This window comes from Magnolia sinica, chromosome 16 (genome assembly GCF_029962835.1).
Source record: "Magnolia sinica isolate HGM2019 chromosome 16, MsV1, whole genome shotgun sequence".
Classification (NCBI taxonomy): Eukaryota; Viridiplantae; Streptophyta; class Magnoliopsida; order Magnoliales; family Magnoliaceae; genus Magnolia; species Magnolia sinica.
In genome coordinates, this window is record NC_080588.1 from 68262532 (window position 1) to 68284736 (window position 22205).

A 22205-nucleotide genomic window follows, 5' to 3' on the forward strand; every position below is an offset into this window, starting at 1 on the left:
ATATCCTAACTCCATGGGTAAAGTTTGGTCGCAAACCGACGATCCGAAATTCTCAACTTTGCATAAGAGTAGATGGCCCAATTCACTTAAGTTCCAGCTCCTTTCTTTGGGGTATTTGCACTTCTCATGCACTCGTCCTTTAGCTCAAGTTGAGCGGTTCTGGGCAGTACCCAGGTCTGATTCCTGTGATGGGCGTCAGGCCCAGTAAGATGGACATTATTCTATAGTTTTGAAACTAGTGGCCCACCAACGAGCGGTCTAGATCTCATTTAAAAAATCAGGGCATTTCTGGTGGCCCTTTGGCCATGAAACTTATACGATAGGTGCTCCATGGCCCGTTGAAGGGCCATGCAAAATTTAGGGTCGATCGGATATGGGGTTTGGTCGCACGGGTCTGATTCGCGATCAACGGTCACCGTGCCACGATCGGGACTCAAATTTTTGTGGGCGGGTGTAGAAAAATACATTAGACCCTCATCATAAATTATGAAGAAATCTGACGGGGCTGAAATGTCTTACATTTCAGTTTTATTTACATGTGCTAGATTCTAATTTTGGCATTGGTGGGGCGCATCTGGCAAGTGCCAGATTTCACTTCTGGGTGTCCACTGGGTCCGTAGTCCGTGATGGTCCCCAAGCCCAGTGAGATCTATGCTCCTTTGAATTTTTATAATTTTCTGACTTCCCATGTCGTGGTATAGCCCGCACGGGCTATCGCTAAGTGTAAACGACCATCTGGCTTGGAGGCCCGCACCAGGTTCTATCAAGGCTCGTCTAGTCTATTCAATTGGGCTAATCTTGGTCTAATTTATTTGTGATACCTCACTACGAGTAGTTTAAATGAACGGTCCTGTGACAAATCCTATGTGGACACCCCAGGACACTGTTCTGGTTGGGGGGACGTTACACTACACCTGATGTTCAAGTGATCGGGCGGATTCATTGGCTTCCTATGGCTAATTAATCGGACTGGTGTAGCTCTTTACTGGTACCACCCCCGTATAAACTAGCATTGAGTGCTAATGGTCATTAAGTAATATTTAGGTTGATTAAATAAAATTAAAAAAAATAAAAATTGATGGATTTTTGGAAATCCAAAACAATGAAAATTCAGGATGTTACATAGCTATAGCCCCATACCTACCTCCCATCTTTGCCACCATCTATCTACCAGTCACCGAAATCAGGTTGTTGCACGACAAATACTGACAAGCCGTCTATCTGTCTTTCCTACCAACAACAACAGAAGAGGAAGAACATGGGTGGGGTGTGGCGGAAGTGTCAGCTGATGCTCATGATGATTCGATGGAAAGAGTTTATAGATCTATCCAAAACGTTATCGAGACAAGGTCTTCCATCGACATTGGTTGCATCATTGCAATCCTTCTTCATCAACAATAATGATGCCAAAAATTAAAGCCAGAGCCCCTGTTATTCACTGGAATCGACAATGATTGCTTCGATTACATCTGACAATGATAAGAAGGTTAAATGTGACTTACTTACAGGTGAAAAAAAGTTACAGATAATCTTATTTGGATATAAGTTGTAACTTACTTACAGGTAACTTATTTTTGTGTTTGGATAACTTGTAACTTTATTATAGGTAATAAGTTGCATATTCATGCTAAGTAGAGCTTGAAATAGGAAATTGTTGAAAAATTAGATTAACACGTAAAAAAGATTGGATAAAATTATTCCATTTTATTAAGCTCATGTAAATGAATAGTTTGGTTGATTCTTAGGTTAAACAAATCAACAAGTGAGTCATAAAAGTGGACTCACGTTTTTGAAATGCTTGTAATGTAGGAAAAAAAACTTGAGGTAAGATATCCAAGCAAAAATTTTCCACAGGAGTGACTCTTGTTGGCAAGGATCAGTTAAAAAGAAATCACAAGCATAAGAAGTTGCTTCTACCGAATTTTGCATTAGCGGTTAAAATCTCAAAGTGGGACATTATTAAAATGGACCAATATCAAGGGATTGTTTAAAACCAGATATCTTAACACTTCGATGTACCCTCAATTTCTCACTATTTGACAACAAGTAAGAATCCATATGCAAATGGAACTTGAGACTGTTTGAAAATGGATATGTTAACAATGCAGTGGGCACTCAATTTCAAAACACCTGAGGACGTTCAGGAATCTTAATGCAAATAGAAATTGGGAGTGCTTAAAAAACCATATGTTAAAACAAATTTGGGACCTACTTGGGGACAAGTTACACCAACCACTTATACAAAATGAACAATGGAATGACATTGATATAAATTTCATACATTATGTCACCACTGTTTCATGTGGTGTGGTCCACATGAGAGTTGAACGTTCCCTAAAATAATAATTAGAAATGGATGAAGGTCATGGATATAACACATAAATCATGGTGGGGCTACATAGCACCATCAGTAGTAGTCACTTTTAGTTGACTAGTGTCCATGGGCTGCTAACATGTTATGTGGGCCCCGCTATGATGTATTTGTTTTATCCACACCATCTATCCATTATTCTAGATCATTTTAAGTCATCAGCCTAAAAATAAGGTACATCAAAATCTCAAGTAGACCAAATCACTAGAAACAATGTTGATTGAACGCCCACCATTAAATACTTTTGGTGGGCCACTGATGTTTTGGATCAAACTGATATTTGTTTTGTCCCCTTCACCCAGGTCTTTCTGACCTAATCAACAGGTTGGATGTGAAACAAACATTACGGTGGCCCAAGGAGTTCTTTAATGGTGGACTTTCAATCATTACTATTTTGTGAGGTGTGGTCCACCTTAGATTTAGATATGCCTCATTTTTAGAATCAAGCCCTAAAACAATCCAAAATAATGAATGGATGGCATGGATAAAACAAATACAAGATGGTGGACCCCATAAACCATCGGACATTACCCACGCCTCTAGCCAAACTACCTTCGTTAGGGTTGACGAAAAAAAAAAGAAAAAAGGAAAGGAAAAAAAAGGAAAGAAAGAAAGGGGTTTTCTAACCCTGCTGAAGCTAGATCGGAGAGGGAGAAGGAGACTGGGAGAGGGAGAGGGAGAAGGAGAATGAGACATTGGAGACGGAAGTTGCGATTATTTTCAGAAATTTTAAATATACGTAGGCCTCTTCAATGCAAACTGCAATTCTTTCCAAAAAATTTTATTTCAAAATTTCCAACTGTTACTTGTATCAAAGATACAGGTAACTTGAAAAATGACTCAAGTGCCTGTATCATTTTCGTCTTTTTCTCTTGTAAGAAAGTCACAGGTTGAGAGAAAGTTATCTGTGACTTTCCTCCTCCAAACATTAACTGTAACAAAGTCACCTATAACTTTGTTACATTTTAGAAAAGTTATAGGCATCCAAACAAGCCCTTATCCTCTCTCTCTTTTTCTTTTTCTTTTTTTAAAATAAATATATTATTACTAATATCAGAAGGGGTTGCAAGATCTCACGCCACACCTAGCGATGGGTCCATGACTCGTTTCCCATGCCGCTGTTGGCTCTCGGAAATAGTGCTATTGTCCAAGTGGATAAGATTTTGATGCTTATTGGTGCTCAGGCTGGGTATTAGACACTTCCAGGATTTAAGACCTGCATAGAGTCGAGTCGAACCGAGTCGAGCTCGCCTCAGCTCGAACTCGGCTCGGCTCGGTCCTCGAGCTCGACTGGCCAGCTTGGCTCGGTTTAGTCAGCAGCTCAGGCCAGTTCGAGCTGAGTTCGCCTGCGTAGCATTTTCACAAACACCTGGACTGCACCTTTAGAATCTCACTGTATTTAAGACAACAACAATGGTTTTATAGGTATTTTATCCAACACCTTATAAGCAACATAAAAATCAAGAAAAAAAAGGTATTGGTTTCATATACATACCTTCTTCCCACCGGCCACACTTCGTTTAGTCATGTCATCAAACACTTGGTGAGCAACATTAATATCAAAGTAACTGAGTCATTGAACTGGTTCAATCCGAGTCGAGTCGAGCTGGGGCCAGCTTGAACTCGGTTCAAACTTATTTTTGAGCTAAAAAAATCAGCTTGACTCGGCTCGAACTCAGCTTCGAACCAAATCGAATTGAGCTTTTTCGAGTCGAGTCGAGCTAGCTCGGTTTGTGTACACCTCTAGTTGTTAACACCTCTTATCACAATGCCACAACTGCACAAAGGGTTTTGCAACAACTCATCCGAAAACAACCTCAAGGGACATGTGTGGGTTGCTCTGGTACCACATGTTGAATTGAAACTGTATTCGAATTTCTCATGCACTTATTCAAGAAGTATAATAAAAAAGGAATAAAACATACCTGAATCATCGATTGATTATACAGTATTCCCAGTCATCCTTCTCCTTGCTTGCCTTTAGGACCTTAGGTCAGTCAAGGGTCAAAATAGTGTTGTGGATAGATTGTCCTCTTGAGGTTGGGTTAGGCATGGGTTGGATCTCGACACAACCCACCCGAGTCGCACACTTAATTTAAACTACACATATACGTTTAAATACCAATTGCCAACAAGTTCTTTTAACATGCCCATTCATTTTATACAAAAAGGTGACCCAATTGATGATTGAACCATGCCAATGGTTCGGGATGGGGCCATTCATTTATTAGCCAAGCCTGAGTCAAGCCAAGCCTGGTTTGACTCGAACACCAAGCTTATATTTTTAAACCCTAAGCATAGGTCTCGAGCCTGGTTGAGCCTTATCTTCGAGTATGTGCAATTGTAAGTTAAGTTCGTTTTACCCCCACCATGGACACACATGTTAAGACGGTCCAATGATATGAACCGTCGGTTTTCTTGGTACTATAATATATGGGCTACTATAAGAGACTTACATTGCACTAAATATTAGAAGAATTACAACATTGAAAATAAAAATTTTAATGGCATCATACTAAAAAACAGAAGGTCGCATTATCATAAAAGGATGATGAATGGCACATAACTAATCTACCGTAGAACAGAGAATACTGGCAGATCCTATCATCAGACCATCTTAGCATGTGAAACCCATTGGGGAATGGGGCTACACATACCGGTGGGACACAATCAGTATGTGTTTCATCCGCGTTGTTGTATATTTTGCCAGCTCATTTAGGCAAAAAGAAAAAAGAAAAAAAAAAAAAAAAGGGAGGTCAGAAGCCCAAGTAGACCACACCATAGGAAATAGCGGGAATTGATAGCTTATGGTTGAAAACTTATTGAGAGATACAGAAGTTTTAGATTATTTCAGGGCATGAGCCCGAAAACAATATATATCCAAGCCTTAGGTGGACCACACCACAGGAAATAGTGATTAATCATTAAAAACTTATGGTGGGCCACAAGTTTTAGATGAAGCTGATATTTATGTTGTCCCTTCATCCAAGCCTGAGTTACCTTATCAACTGGTTGGATGGCAAATAAACATTACAATTGGCCCTAGGAAGTTTTTAATAGTGGGTGTTGAATCCCCATTGTTTCTTAAGGTATGGTCCACCTGCCATTTGGATCTACTTCATTTTTTGGCTCATGCCCTAAAAAAACGGATAGAAGGTGTGGAAATACAACGTATATATAGGGTGGGACTCATAGTCATAGCCCAACCGAACTCGGTGTTACCCATCGAATGCAATCCTCTTGACACTATGGTCAACACATTTTCCAACCTAGATTATATGTGGACATATGCCACATGCATACCAATGCATCACATGTGTTCAAGATCCATACAATTTGTCAAGTGGACATATGCGACATGCATACCAATGCCACTGTACAACCAATCAAATCGCTCTCAACTGAATTCTAGTAATAACGTTTTCAATGTTTAAACATTCAACCCTCTTTCCTTAAAATTAGCCAAACCATAAGCTCTCCTAGAACTCAGGTGGTAATTTGTGTAATTTTGTGAAAGGAGGAGGGTGTTTGATTAGTGCTCTTTGTATATAAACAGGAAAAAGTTGGTGGGGTTGATGTGAAGGAAGAAAGATGAAGAAGATTGCAGCTTTGGTTCTCTTGTTAGTCTTTGTAGCCTCCCAGATGGAGGAGGCCCACTCAACTGATGCATTTGAGTGCCACGATGCCTGCACATTGAATTGCGTTGGAGAAGACCGTAAGTCCCAGTCATGAGTCATTGGATCCCGGTTGGCCATGGTCATCCCTAACATGACCAATTTATTCGATGGCCTAGATTTTCTAGTCATAGCCCATGCCAATGGATCCAAAAAATTACCTAGATGGGCCTATGATGGATATAAATAGGCTTTACTATGGACTTTTATTGCCCAATCATAGGCCTATGTGCCTAAAATGCTTGTGCATATGGTAGGGCCTACCAATTTTATCCACATCATATCGATAGGCTCATCTTAATGGTCCGATTATTGACTTGTAAATCACTAAGTGGGTGAAAGGCCCAAAGTTAAGCCCACAATTGTTTTTCCATTGCAGTCCATCCAAGGTGAGCCATGAGAGTGCTGGGCCTGTTACTGAAATTTTCTTTCTTATGTTTTTTGCAGAGAGTAAGATTGAAAGTTGCGACCGCAAGTGTCAAGTACAATGTGACCCTGGTAATCACTTTAATCTATTTTTTTTTTGTCCCACCTTTTCTATTAATGACAAATCATGACTCTTGAATTTTAGTGGGGGTATGATTATCATTTTTGGGATAAGATGGTAGTAAATACCAGTCCTATTTTGCAATCATCATAGGAACACATGATCATTGATCAAATCCATCAGACTCTTGGGGCTCACAACATGTGACTACATATGTAGTGGAGATCGGCTCCAATAGCATCCACTCCATTAATTGGTTCACACAATATATTGTGCAGGTTTTGCGGGTGCTGCTGGTATGCTCTAGTCATGGAATGAAGCTTCAATTGACATATTTTCGCCTAATTACTAATAAAATGTAAAACCGATCTGGTTTAGAATAAGATAGTTCTTGTATGTGGGCTCTTGGCTTTCTTAATTTTAAAGGCTTATCAACTGTTGATCACAATGGAGATGGAGATTACTACAAAAACAAAAGATGATAAAGCATTTAGCTTAAAAGTTATATTATTTGAAGTAATAACTTTTGTAAAAATGTCTGACAATGTGGATCCATTTCTCTTTATAACATTATCTTCTTTGATAATAAAATGCATTGATTAAATTATTGTGGGGCGTTTGCTTGGACCATTTAAATGAAATTTACCTTGATACACACACACACACACACACTCTTCGATATGTAACTGGCAAAAAAATAATTTTTATGGACTTAACATCGAGAAATGCTTTTCAATTTGAATTAACTATTTTGGTTTTATCACTTTAATTAACTGCCATTCATTTTCCAAAGTCATATTATTTGGTCAAAGTGAATTGAGATGAATATAAATTTGAATGTAGGTCCCACTTAATGGGTCATTCAAACTTAGACCTATACATTATACTCAATATAAACCTTTTATTTCCTAAACCTCTAATCTCAGTGTGGTTCATATGATTTGAAAGTAATGATTAGGCTCAACTAATCAAAGCAATTTGAGAGGGATGGCAATCAAAGGCAAGACTCACACACCGGATGGTCCATATCATTGCTTAGACCTGTTCTGCCTACTCAAAATAGATCATCCATTTCTCAAACACTAATCCAATGGTCAGACAAACCGGACCCATTCAAACCTTTGCATTTACTATGACTGGGTGTGGCCCATTGACATCCCTATGCATGGGGCTTCGCATTTTCAGTGCAGCTATCAGTGTGTGTTGGGACGGTGGGGTCAATTGTGCTGTGCACATCCCATCCAACTCGGTCATCATGTGGGCCCCACCAGGATGAAGGGACCCACTAAAAATTAGGCTAGTTGAAAACTCAGGTGGGCCTCACCACCTACTTATATAGGTTTTAGGCATGATTCTGCGTTGCTCCCTTGGCATCTCGCCTGTGTTTTGGATCAGGATGGCTCTTGGGATACACCGCGAAAATAAAGGGGCCCACCAGATGGATGGTTTGGATTCCACCTAAACATCACAGCTGGGCCCCACACAGATCAAACGTAACATTTGTGACCATGTGTTTTTCCATGATGCATTTGCAAATTCTACCCGGGGATTTTACGCTCCATTGAAAGAAAAGGCATTTTGTTGTTCGGGTGGGAGGCAGCTTTCGGCAATCAAGACCGTTCATTAGGTGTTACCGTTCGTGAACTGGGCCATGCCCCATTATCACCATAACAGATGAATCCAGTAAATCTGATTGACGCTCCACGCTAAACGGTGCCAAATCGGACAGTCATAATATTCTGATGAGAAATTATTGGGGTACCCTCCCATCCACTATTGGTCCCACCATATGAAGAACTTTGATCATCAAATGCTTTCGCAGGGTTGTGGAAACAGAATAAGAAAAATGCCCATTTCCTCTCAATGTTTTACTCAGGGCGTGTTTGGATGCACTATCCAATTAAATTGCAATCATGAGCCTTAAACTACAACACGGTGGGTCCACCACTATGTCTGCATGATATCCAATCCGTCCATCATGTGCAACCCTTCATGTTCCACTCGATGCCCAAAAGTCAGGCCAATCCAAAACTCAGCTGGACACCAGAGGGAACAGTAGAGATGGAAATACCATATTGTTTTGTATATGCCATCCAACCCATTGAGTCAGAAGATGCACATCCCAGATAAGTGTAGACCACCTAAATCAGTCCATTCCCTCCTGTGGGCCATGCAGCTCACACCACAGGATTTTAGAAGTTTTTGGCATGATTGCACATCATGTGGCCTACCTATGTTTTGGATCAGCCTAATTTTGGGCACCAAGCATAACATCAGGCCGCACATGATGAATGAATAGGATGTAAAACACACATCATGCAATGGTCTGCACATCGCATTTAGGTTAAGTTCAACATACAAGCCCTCTTATGTGTTCATAGAGGGTCTAGGCTCCAAATTGCAATTTGCATCCAAACACAGCCCCAATCACCAGCAGAAGTGTACTCTACGTCAATTTGGAAATCAACATTCATTCACATGCAACAATGCACCGAACGCATTAAAAACATCAGTTGCTTCTGAGATCGAAAAGTTCACCAAATTCTTTCAGATAGAAAACTTTATTACCAGTGCCTCATTTACATCAACCTACAAAGGTCTCTTCTGTAATGAGGGATCTGTAATGACCTGGGGCTCGAAATCTGGCTTCACATATTGGGAAAGCAACTCTGCATACAGATCATAGCGGGCCGTCATTCGGAAACCCCACTTATCTTTCAGCTGCCTACAGAGGTTGAGATCCATGTCGGATATTATCAAACCGTCCCTACACCGAGAGAGGGATGGCGTGCATGATGCGTCTGGAGCTGAAAAGTAGCTTGACCCATAAAAATGTCCAAAATCCGCATGTTGAGGCTTCCCATCGCCCGAAGTGAACGGATTGGGGAAGACCTCAGTCCCAACACGATTGATAGAAGCAACATAATAACTGTTCGCGATAGCAGCGTTACGAGCCTGCAACACAATGCATACCAAAATTCAAATCACTTCCATAAGCAATGAAAGCAGAGACCAGATAGGCTACTTGATGTGGCACATGTGGAATATAGGCTGTTTAATAGGTGTGACTCACAACATGTGTCTTTCCCAAAACGCATCTTGACTAGAGCATTCGGGCAGTCTAGTCATCAAGTGGCCCATGTGTACAAAAAGAATGTTTGTTAGAAAAAAAAAAAGGGCTGTGACTAAGTGAGGGCCGATCAAGTGAGGGAGCAGAAACACATCATAGACATAGGTAGACATGGCAATGATCCAAGCCATGGTTTTAAATATCGGCCGATACGTATCATGTATCAATCATGACTGATACGATAAATAGATACTTACCATGTATCAAAGAAATGTCATGAGGAAAAAATAAAAAAATACATATTTTGTTATTTAGGGGTCGTTTGGATTGCAAATTACTTGAGCTACTCTTTTTTTTTTCCCACACACTCACGCCATAGTGGGATTTCGCCACCTATGGATACTCGAACCCCTTGAACGGGTGTTGAAACTCTTGAGAGTCTACCACTAGAGCAAGAGTAAGGATCCTAAATTACTTGAGCTACTTATGCCTCAAGTAACTTATCTTGGTTTCTACTTATTAAGCTGAAGTGATTAAGTATAACTTTTAAGTAAAAAAGTTACTTATAATTGATCTTAAACCAAACTCACTTATCCCAAATAAGTTACTTATCTACTGCTATAAGTAGAAAAAATAACTTATTAGGTGGTATCTAAATGGGCCCTTAATTAATCCTTAAGAAAAATACTAATGTCATTTATCAATGCATAAAAAAGTATTTTTAATTGAAAAAACAAAAAGTAGACAAGAATACAATATAAAATATTATTTCAATTTTTTTGACCTTTGAAAATTTGACACTGATACACCCAATAAATCGGCTGTATCGGCAAAACAATTTGTATTGTATTGTGTATCAGTGGTCACCGATACAGATATGGTACACAATAATTTTAACCATGATCCAAGCCATTCTTCAAAGAGTGCAATATCAACATGTTATAAACCAAAATTGGGGTAGTACATTCAACAAGAAAGCCACACATGCACATTGAAGTTGGATGACGGGCTTTTGTTTCTAGACACCCATTTTCTTATACAAGTTTCACCTCCTGATCAGTGGACCACCATATTTTAGGTACACGGCATGTTCTGGTGTACCCTATCTGATGAATGACTTGGACCTCTGACAAGTGTGCCGTATGCCCGAATCTCTGACATGTCTTCCACCTAGGACCTTACAAAAAAAATCCATACAATGACCCGATGATTGGACCGGCCTGATTTTTGAGCCACATGCCACGGCACAAAGTGCTTCACCAAGCGTAGATCGTGTGGCACTCATCTCAGTCCTGTAGTGAACGAGTCAGCCTTCTCCAAGTGCACGCTCCATGTGCTAAGCACCAAAGTTCACTAGAATGCAAGAGAGACACAAGTGTTTGCAAGAACACCTTGTATTCACTAGAGCTCTCAAGACTATAACTTCTCTTGGATGCTTTACAAATAAGGACCCCATAGAGTTAGGAAGGATCCAGAACCTACACATGTACGGATAGGATTATGCCACATAGCATGACACTCGTCAACGGCCAACAACCCTCTAAAACTTTTCTAGAATATTCCACACTTTTCTACAAGACTCCACTAGAGTTCTCTAGAAATTTCCAGATATCTCTACGCAATCTACACCATTCAAAACAACTTTAGACCTCTCCACACAACTCTGAAACTTTCCAACCACTTTTCCTCTATTTTAGAATTCTCTACACACATGTACAAAACCTCGTGTACGAAATAACATAAATTTGGCTAAGTCCACGACTTAGGCTCATGGGAATGATCGCTCTGCGATACACGGCACATAATACAGCAGGGCCCACCTAGATCTCATGCGCAAACCACATTGGCAAGACTAAGATTTGAAATCCTACCCACACAAGTGGCCTTTGTATTCCCCCCAAAACAAACAGTAGGCTCAACAAAGTTACGTCTTTCAGTTCATGCTCAGAAAGGCATTCTCCACTGTTGCACGACAACAGAGTAAACAGCAAGCAGATGCAGAACAATGCAATTCCTCATGCAATTTCCAAGAAAAAAAGGAGGGAAAACAAAGAAGGTTAGAAGGGGTACAACCTCAATTGGCCACATAGGCTCGCTGAGCTCTCCAACGGTGGCAGAAGGGTTAAAAACGATCTCAGCACCGTTCAATCCAAATGCCAACCAATTCAAAGGATGGTGCCTTCCATAACAGATATTTATTGCGATCTTCCCAAATGCAGTCTCGAAGACAGGATGCCCGGTGTTTCCTTCCATATAGTACGTGCTCTCATTGAAATCCCCAACTCTAGGGATGTGATTCTGACATCCATCCATGTAAGGAATTCCAAATAAATTGAAACAGTAAGAACTGCAAACCAGAAAACAGGGAAAATGCATCGAATGTTTTAGCGAATGGCTTAATACTTACTTTTCGATGCTTGCCAATTATGTTGCCATGGTTTCCAATAATAATTGCGGTGTTCCACAGAGTTTCTCCATGGTTAACATCCCTTTCGAGAATTGGACTCACCACAACCATGTTGTATTTCCGTGCAAGGTCCTGAAGAAATTGGGTTGATTCTCCATCAACAGGCTCGGCAAATTCACACCATCTCTTCTCACGAGTGCAAAATGCAAATGGCATTGTCCATGCCTCCTGGATCACATTATAGTGTTACAGACTGAGATTCCGATTGAATTAAAAATAAATGAAAAAAAAACAAAAAAAAAAAACGGATGGACATATCGAAATTACGGGGGGAGTGGGCAAGGCTACACTGGGCTGAGTCTAGAGGTCCACAGGCCGGTCTATACTTTTGATGTTCGATGACTAAATCGGCAGCGCATGGGTGTAAAGGACCAATAGGACAGGCCAGCCCTACGCTGACTTGTGGATATCATTACCGAGCTAGTTACTTGACTGGCAGGTTTGGCAGGGGCTGGACCTCGGTATGTTGGTTACGGGCCATGCTTGGTCAAGCCATAGTCCGGCCCAACCTATGTACACCCTTAAAACAAATTCATCCACACACAACACTCACTTGTAAGCATAGAATGTTGACACCGGAAGCACCGGCTGCATCAATCATGGGTTTCAGCCTCTGCATGATGGCCTTCTTTTGGTCAGAAAATGGTGCGGTCGTTGGAAGAACAATGGAGTTTTGAATGAGACCGACTCGAACTATTCGAGGTTCCCGCAACAACTCTCTGTCAGCACGAAAGCAGAAAGCCTGCAAAATTATTGGAATCAATTATATTGAAAATTGTTTTAAAAAGAATGAGTTCTTATGCTCTGCAAAGTTCAACAGACTCTTCAAAGGCATGTGAATTGATTTGTTGAACTAAATTTCAACAAGAAAACAAACCATGTGGCCACCATTATCAGTGAAGCCCAAGAAAGGATTTATCAGCTTCTACAGGTAGGATCATGCGTTATTGTATATGGTTACAGTTTTGCATGGTTCACTTGGGCTAACCACACATGCAAACTATGGGCATGAACCACGTAAGCAAATCTGCTGGTTCAAAATATGCTGCAATCACATACCTAACCATACAAATGGTAATATTTTCAGACAATATAAATGAACATCTGAGGAATGAGCTGATGTGAAAGCATAAACAATAAACCTGTATGCATGAATGAATAACATTAATATAGATAACAAAAAGTTAATGAACGGGTTCGGGCCCATTGCTCAATGGTAGACAGCCTGCATTTCAACATTGAGGCCCCGGGTTCGAATGCGATTACTCATATTATGTAGCACCAGCATCACAAAGGATATAAGATGCCACAAATATGAACAAGGAAAAGCTGGGACACTTGACAAATTAAGCAAGCACTGGTGGACCAAAATGGAAACTGCAATCGAATAAGACGATTAGCCTAACAAATTTTTGCATCTGCACTCACTCATGACCAACTTGCATATCATATACAGGACCAACTCTTGAATGTGTATGGTACTCCATATAACCTTCATTAATCTTTCACTCAGTGAAAACATGACAGTTTGTTATCTATAAAAACAAACTCATGGATATTGCCATCTATTCACATGAGGCCTTTGATATCCTAGCATGGGCAGAACTGTTGAAGTTCCTATATCCATATGCAAGGGGATTGTCTACTTGACTAAGTAGCCATGCCATGGACTGGGGCTAATTACAAGTTGGGCTGCATGCCCATATTATAGCTTACCCTTCTGTTTTAAAGCTGAGCTATTATATGCTCCTTGGTTAAATAAAATGACTTGTTTTGCCTGTGTCAACAACAGTGCAGAAGGGGGCCGCCATTGGTAAACCATACATTTCACAAGGACCCATCGTGGATAGGCAATACCACCAAAACTACGACGTAGCATAATCTTAACCGTCTGGTGGCTGCAAGTGAACTTGAAAAGGAAATATGGTCTATGAACAATGAACAAAGTCCATCAATCCTGTGGCTAAGATTTTCTGATGTGGGAGATTCCTCGGGCATTGCCCATTATGATGGGAGGATTGTGTAAACACTTTGTTTCAAGTAGAGATAGCCCAACTTGTATGTTTTCTGGCCAAGAAAAAAGAAGAAGCAACATCTTGCTTAGTCGAACATTGCCTATTTCCTTATTATGCATGTCTGCTGATAATTCCCCATTTTTAGTTATTTTGTATCTTTTATTTTTTATGCTCTTTAGTCACTGCAAAAGGAAAGAGAAATTATTTGATCCTTCGGTCTTGGGCATTGAATCTGTACAGGTGGAGCCCATGGTTCCGCCATCCAGACTGTTAATCTGATAAGTCCCACTGCAGATGGATTAAATGATCCTAGTTATCCAATCTTTGGCCCTTTGTGGTATTATTTTTCTTCACCTCTATTCTCAACGTCATGAAGGATTAGGATTGTTTGAAAGGATGGCTCGTTGGGTCATGCTGCATCCACAGTACAGCCCATCAGATCAACAGTTTGGAATCTGGATCACTGAACCATGGGTCTCACTTGCACAAGCTCAATATACAAGAAACAAGTTGTCATCATTGTCATCTTATCCTTTCTCTCAGAAATTTGTCGCAAGCCCTTAAATGGTAGACAGGCAAAAGTTTTACAATCAGTTGCTCATCAAACATCAACCTTTTTTTTTCTTTATGCAGGCCCTTGGGACTGGTCATTGCAGATTGAAGATTGACAAAAGTTTTACAATGGTAGACCGGCAAAAGTTTTACAATCAATTGCTCATCAAACATCAACCTTTCTTTTTTTACGCAGGCCCTTGGGACTGGTCATTGCATATTGAAGTTTGACATCACTTGCACAAGCACAACCCAAACAGTACTGACTCCCAACGCATCTATTACATGTACATTCCTATAGGGTGAGGAAGCAAAATAGGGTCATGGAGGAGCAGTTGCTAAGCAAAGTAGACTTAGTGTACAAAAATCAAGAAACTCTGCAAAATAAAATGCTCACGCAACATGACAGTTAAACTAATCTCTGATCTAATGACATGAATTCAATCTGTTCACTTCTACCAAGTACAGTGACTACGGTCTTTTGACGACAAGAACGGTGGAACTTACTTGCACATCAAAATCATATTTTGAGGAGAGGGAAATTGCAGACGGGGGCAAATCAATTGTTTTGAGAGCACTTCCACAGTTCAGCCCTAGAAGCATGCGGCTGACTTCCTGCAAAAAAGTGATGCTATATGAGGATTTACAGGAGATTTCCCTACTAAAGGTGTTTAAAATACTGAAAACAATACATAAAAAATGTTTATAAGAAATATCTAAATCTTAATTCAACCAAATTATCCAAACCTTAATTCCATAAGAACATGTTTATCAAAGGTCAAATCATTTCCACTCTGTTCAATCAAGTTTGGAGCCAAAATCCTTGAAATATGTTAAGTCAGCTTTAAAACAAAGCCCTATTTATTTGAAACAGACAGGAGATTTTCAGTCATTTCAAGCATTGATTATACAAGATAACTCAGGGCTTGTTCAGCGACGCTGATTTTCCATTTATTTTTATTTCCTGCCAGCTGGATGATATCTAGGGAAAACAGCCTGCTCCTTTACCGAAAAAATTTTGAAAAAAATTGTTTAAGGTGTTCAGAAATACACAACCCCTCAGGCATGCCAATGAATGAGTGACCCTAACTGTCTATTACAAAGACCTTCATGGGACAATGCAGTCCTTGGCCATTGACACCCTAAAACGTGAGGTCAGTGCTCTAACATATGATATTTGTGCAGAAAATGAGTTTAATCGGTTTTTTTTTGGGAAAGTAAACACTTTAAAAAAAAATAAAAATTATAAACAAGTAACAGAGGAGACAAAGAATACAAACTGATGCAGATCCCCCCGCCCCCCAACCAAAAGAGAAAAAGATCTACTTAACAACAATTGTAAAGAACTCTCCCCTACAGCACACCAATCCCATTTAGAAACGAAGCCCCAAACTCTTCCTAACACCCAATGATCATTACATGAAACATTATGAAAAGCCAAATCACCCAAAGCCCTGTAAAAGCAAGCAAAGCCTCCAAAAAGTGCCAACGTCCACCCCGTGCCAAGCCACCAAAAGCTGACCCATCGATGATGGCATGGTCCAAGAAAGATGAAGAGGAGCTAAGAGGCCACGTCAAATCTTAGTAGCAAACAAACAATGGAGGAAAAGATGATTGATCCACACCGTGTCGGCATTACACATGAAGCAACGTTTGGGAGGATCATTCCTTTTTTCTGAAGATTGTCCACCGTAAGAACTCTTCCCTTACCAACAAGCCAACAAAAAGCTGCCACTTTCAGGTGACCTCCATAATGTTAGACATATGTCGTCTCTTGACACTCCCCATTCCAATCCTCCTTATGTAGAAATGCATAGAAGGACCTGACTGTAAAACACCAAAAGGATCATACCTCCAAACTAGACCGTCGGAATTACCATCAGCCAAGGGCACACACCTGACATCCCTGAAGAGATGAAACAATCCGCCACAAAAATATTTCGAGTGGGAGATAACCTGGCTAGGTTTGGAAATAAGCTTCCTAATGCTGAGTTTCCTGCCCAAACATCTTCCCAAAATCAAATCCTTGTACCATCCCCAACACGGTAGGAGACTCTAGCATTGAAACTATCCATAATTGAAAGAACTCTTTCCAGATTGCCGAAGTCCTGTAATAAGAGGATCCCATCGTGCACCACTCGCCCAGATCGAACCATATTTAGTAGCTATAGTTACACGCCACAAAGCTTTTTGTTCCAACCCAAATAGCGTGACATCCAAGTAGGACCTGTTGGTTTAGTTTTGAAAAGAGAATGAAAAAGAAAGAGAAAACATGACTCTTGGAGACACCCTTGTAAAAGCTCCTTAACATGGCTTTAGAATAGTCCCACATTGGAACTTGAAATGGGATTTTTTTCTCATTTATTATATATGAAGGCATGTGTATAGGTTTTGTATTGGTCCTTAGGTATGGTATGCCAAACACCACATGCAAGTGCACGCTCACCACGCTGTGTCGTGATGTGCCGGGCCGGGCTTAAGTTCGGGCTTGTTTACATGATCTATTTTTATTTTTTTCTCTTCCATCTTTTCGTTTTTTGATCGACTCTTGCAAGTAGATTTTGGTTATACATTGCAGGTTCTTGTAGCAGTGATGTGACCGTTTTTTGCACGTTGGTTGCCATCTTTGCACCAAGTGGATGCCACGTGTAATATCGAGTTTCTATATATAGAAACTTTCTAAGCAAAAAATCTCTCAACCGCCACTCACTTTGTTTTTTACGATCATTACTTGAAGAAAAAAAATTCTCTATTTTTTCCCCCAAAAATAGAGCATCAACCGCTGTGGTGTTGGAGTCGACGATTGTTCGTCGATCAATAGTTGTATACCAAATGTGGTCATGGAGTTTCATCTATCCTGTTCATCTAGTTCAGAAAATAGTCCCAAATTGTCTTCGGGAGAGCGAGCTAGTTACGCGCCTCTGCTACTTTTTCTTTGTATCTCTGTCATTTTATTAATCCCCAAATTAGGTGCAAATGTTCTAACTTTTGATTATTTTTACTATTCCTGATTTACTCTATTGCGGATTATGCTTAATTTGTTGATATTATGGGTATGAAAACAACAATTTGAAGACGTGTACTCACCTCCCCTATCACTTTTAAGAATTTTGATCTTACAATTAAGCTGATTTTCTACTTTGGCCTTAAAGATCTCAAACATATTTAGCGCTTCATCTTTGAACCTAATGAGATATATATGGCAAAACCTAGAATGGTCATCTATAAAGGTAATAAAGTACCTTTTACCACCCGTAGTTTGGGTTTCTTTCAGGTCACAAGTATTTGTTTGTAACAAGCCTAATAATTTAGAATTCCTTTCAATTGATTTGAAAGGTTTCCTAGCTATTTTAGCCTTATTACAGTGCAAACGTTTTCCTAATGATTCTTTGTCACTTAACTTGGGAATGAGTTTCAAAGAACTCGTATGTTTCACATATTTGGGATTAATATGACACAACCTACCATGCCAAACACTAACAGAGTAAGCAAAAGAAGAAGAAGAAGAAGCTTTATTAGAATCAACGGAAAGTTTATACATCCCATCTACTTTGTATGCTTTCCCCACAAAAAAATCATTCTTAGAAAAGACTACTTGTTTATACTTAGTCATAGCCTTAATGCAACTTCATCTAGTAGGTGATGAGATACAAGATTTTTCCTAAGTTTCAGAATGAGTAGAACATCCTTAAGTGCCAGTTCTTGTCCGAAGGTGAACTTCATAATCACGGTTCCTCCTCTAACCACTTGGCAGTTGCTGAACTAGCAAAATGAATAACTTGGTGATATGTTGGGACGGTTCGTAAGTTTTGAACCATGTTTGGTCCGACCCATTTGCTTCGTCGCTCCTCAGTCAAGACACCGGCCTTTATTCACTTTGACTGCACAAGTCTCAGTGATCATAGCCACCAATTGTTCCTCCTCATCATTTTTATTAACTTCTGCTACATTGGCGTGGTTCCTCCTTTTACGATGTCTACAATTCTGAGCATAATGGCCTGGAATATCACACACAAAAAAACAGGATAGATGAAATGCCATGACTGCCTTTGGGATACAACTGCTGATCGACAAATAATCGTCGACTCCAACACCACAACAACTGATGCTCTATTTCCGAAAAAAAATTAAAGATTTTTTTGCTTCAAATAATGATAGTAAAAAATAGAGGGAGCATAGAGGAAGCGATGGCTAAGAGATTTTTTAAAAGATTTTCTTAGAAAGTTTCTATATATAAAAACCCAAGATTACACGTGGCATCCACTTGGCATAAATGTGGTAACCAACATACAAAAAACAACCACAACACCGATACAATAATGCGTAACGTTGAACCAAAACCTTCTCGCAAGACTCGGTCAAAAAACTCAAAAAAAAAAAAAAAGAGGAAAAAAAAGAAGAAGATCATGTAGACAAGTTCGAGCCTGGCACGCACGTCATGGCACAGTGCGGGGGGCACTCGCACAGTGTTTGGCATATCACACCCAAGGACCAATACAAAATCTATACACATGCCTTCATATATAAAGGAGAAAAAATCCCACTTCAAGTTCCAATGTGGGACTATTCTAAAGTCATGTAAATGAACTTTTGTAAGGGTGTCTCTAAGAGTCATGTTTTCTCTCGTTTTTTTATATTTTCTTTTCAAAATAAAACCAACATGACCTTGCATTCTTCATCCACAAAACCCGGGCCTAGACTAGTGTGAGAGATAACCACCATTTTTTAATTTTTTAATTTTTTTTACTGAAAGATCACTTCAAATGGTGGCCGATCATCCACTTTACTTGTTACATCCATGCATGGTAAGATGGATTGTCCAAATTGTGGGCCTTGTGCATGGAGCACAACTCGATCCATCCGTGTAAACTTCAGGCTATTCTCCATCAACAATGGGCCTTGTATGAATGGTATGGATTTACGTACATGTAGATGGGTCAGTTTTAAAAATGGCGGTGAACTATCATCAGACTCCTAGTCATAAACCTAATCCTGAATCGATAATGATAATAACAGTAATAGTGATAACAAAAACCAAAATAATGGCAATAACTATAACAATAAGAAAACAATAGTAGTAGTAGCATTTGGTGGTGGTGGTGGTGGTGATGACAAGGAAGACTATGGAAACAATGATTATGATTATGATGACGGAAGGGAGCCACCATTTGCACTCAATAGGATTGCTAAATGCATCCATCCTTTTTTTTTTAACTTTTGGCAATATGATAGAATGCAGTGCTCCTAGTTGCATAGGGAAAGGTGGCCAGTTCAATTGATCGATCATTCAATCTGGATTGTCCATTTGGTCCAATTCACACTTCATGAACCACAGAGAAAAGATCACATCAATCAGACGATTCTAACCATTTGATCAGTATCCCAAACCATTATTTACACCCAATATGACTGCCAAATGCATCCATCCTTTCTACTTTTGGTTATAGAAGTATAATGTTTCGCTACTAGTTGCATAGGCATTGGTGACCAATCCAATCCATCAACCTGGACTATCCATTAGGTCCAACTCACACTTAGGGCGTGTTTGATTTTCAGTGGCTGTGTAAATACCAGTGAAATGAGTAATTATTACCATTTCACCCATTTGAAAATCATTTGAAAATCCACTGCACTTTTTACCTCGGAAACCGGTTTAAAAGAGTTATTTTAAATTTTTGGACCCCAAGGTGATGTATATGATAAATCCATTATGTCTAGTCGTTTTAACACAATATTTTAAGGCATGAGCTGAAAAATAAGGCAGATTGAACACTCAAATGGCCCACACCAAAAGAAACAGTGGGCCTGAAAGGCTTTTAATGGTAAGTGTTTGATTCCCTTTTTCTTGTGGCGTGGTCCACTTGAGCTTTCAATATGCCTCGTTTTTTGGCTTATGCCATAAATTCATCAGGCATAATAGATTAACGGTGTGGATAAGCGATACGCATCACGGTGGGATCCACAAATATGTTGTGACATTCTCCATTTTTGTGTCAAAAATGCATGTTGTCAAATCAAACATCATAAAAAGTGAGGTAAATACGGGGGAAATAATTATTACATATTTTCACCGTATTTCCCTGTGAATTGAAAAATCAAACAAGCCCTTAATGAACAACATCGCAAAAATAACATCAGGCGATTCTAACCACCCAATCAATAGCCTGTATAGCTATTGAAACACGGGTCCAATCAACAACTTGAACCTTCCATTTGCTGGGGCTCATCATGAATTGCTTGTGTCCCTACAGAATCAGTTCGAGCATATGATCCTAACCATACCGGATTGGAAATCGGAAGTCTTTAAGATAGAACACCAACTTTCTGACGGACAAGATCATCCGAATGGTGCAATTCAAAGCTCATGAAGTGTGGAACTATGAATCATTTCTCGAAAGAAAAATCAATTCATGAAAAGGAAAGAATTCGTAAGAGGTAGTTTCTTCGGATCACTCCGTCAATTGATTCAAGAATCAAATCATCATAACTTGAATTTCAGATCAGAAACCCTAATATAGAGATGCATGGAGAGGGGAAAAGGAAAAAAAATACATTGAAAATCTCTGGTTTGAGAGAGGCGCTGAGAAGGCGATGGAGAGATTCGAAGCCATGGACGGATCCGTCTCTGGAAATTCCTTTCTGTCCCTTTTGTTCTTCTTCTTTCCCATCTGCGTTCTCGAGCTCCGCCATTTTCTCTCGCTGAGACACTGAGAGATAGTCGCTGAAGCGGAACGAAATGAAAACACTCGTTTCACAGGGAAGGTCTCGAGTCCAACCGGTTGAACCATGAAACACGGTTTAATAATAGAACAACTTCCAACTTTTCATGAGAATTAAAAATCCAACTCATCAAATAGGTTAGCCTTGCCAGGAAGATGATCCTATGCAAAATTCAGATACATTCACTTATCAAGTGGACCACACATGTACCTTATATTTATCAATGGTTGGAATTTTTTTCTATGGTGTGTACAATCTGATGATTGGATAGGACTGATATTTTCATACGATGATCCTTGTCATGGGCCAGCGTTCTCAACGAGTTGGATTTTACATTAAATTCAAAATTTGGAAGTTCTTGAATGGGTATATCATACCTAGTGGCCCAACAGGTTGGACTTGAGATCTTCTTCCTTTTGCGTGGACAACGCCCACCAGGACCTAGAGACGGACGGTGATGTCAGAGTCTCTGTGGGGCCCAAGGTGATCTACATGTTTTATCCACTCCGTTCATATATTTTGAAAGATCATTTTAGATACTTATACCATAAAACTTAAATAGATCTAATGCTCAAGTAAGCCACACCACAGGAAGCAGTAGGGGATTGAACTCGTACCGTTGAAAACTGCCAGAGACCTACCATGATGTCTATTTTCCATTCAACATGTTCATACGGTCACGTAGGCCTGGATGAAGGGAAAAATATATATATCAGCTTGAACCATAACTTTTGTGGGCCCCAAAAAGTTTTCAACGGTAGGATTTCAATCTCCAATGCTTCCTTGGTAATTTCCCCGGCTCCCTTTCTCCATCAGTTCATCTTCAAAGTGGGTCTCATCTCATCAACC

The 22205-nt window shown here is 39.8% G+C and overlaps 1 protein-coding gene and 1 long non-coding RNA gene across 2 annotated transcripts; one reads left to right on the plus strand and one right to left on the minus strand.

Annotated features, from left to right (window-relative positions):
* Window positions 1-5937: 5937 nt before the first annotated feature.
* On the plus strand, window positions 5938-7076 carry LOC131229772 (uncharacterized). The gene is made up of 3 exons (XR_009163582.1): window positions 5938-6086; window positions 6493-6543; window positions 6811-7076. It is a non-coding gene; the product is annotated as an uncharacterized LOC131229772 (long non-coding RNA).
* A 1989-nt stretch (window positions 7077-9065) lies between these two features.
* On the minus strand, window positions 9066-21370 carry LOC131229758 (beta-ureidopropionase). Its single transcript, XM_058225779.1, has 6 exons — window positions 21189-21370; window positions 15144-15251; window positions 12623-12811; window positions 12010-12237; window positions 11676-11900; window positions 9066-9487 (listed from the first exon to the last, which is right to left on the minus strand). Exons 1-6 carry the CDS (start codon window positions 21324-21326, stop codon window positions 9122-9124), a joined length of 1254 nt encoding a protein of 417 aa, XP_058081762.1. The 5' UTR covers window positions 21327-21370; the 3' UTR covers window positions 9066-9121.
* Window positions 21371-22205: the final 835 nt, after the last annotated feature.

What these genes read in the sequence shown, in the direction of transcription:
- LOC131229758 (XM_058225779.1), bottom strand. Translation starts at nt 21,326, where the DNA reads ATGGCGGAGCTCGAGAACGCAGATGGGAAAGAAGAAGAACAAAAGGGA. An exon ending in TCAAACCAGAGATTTTCAAT is followed by an intron (nt 15,252 to 21,188) that starts GTATTTTTTTTC and finishes ACTTTTTTGCAG; the next exon opens with GAAGTCAGCCGCATGCTTCT. An exon ending in AGCCTATGTGGCCAATTGAG is followed by an intron (nt 9,488 to 11,675) that starts GTTGTACCCCTT and finishes ATTGTGTTGCAG; the next exon opens with GCTCGTAACGCTGCTATCGC.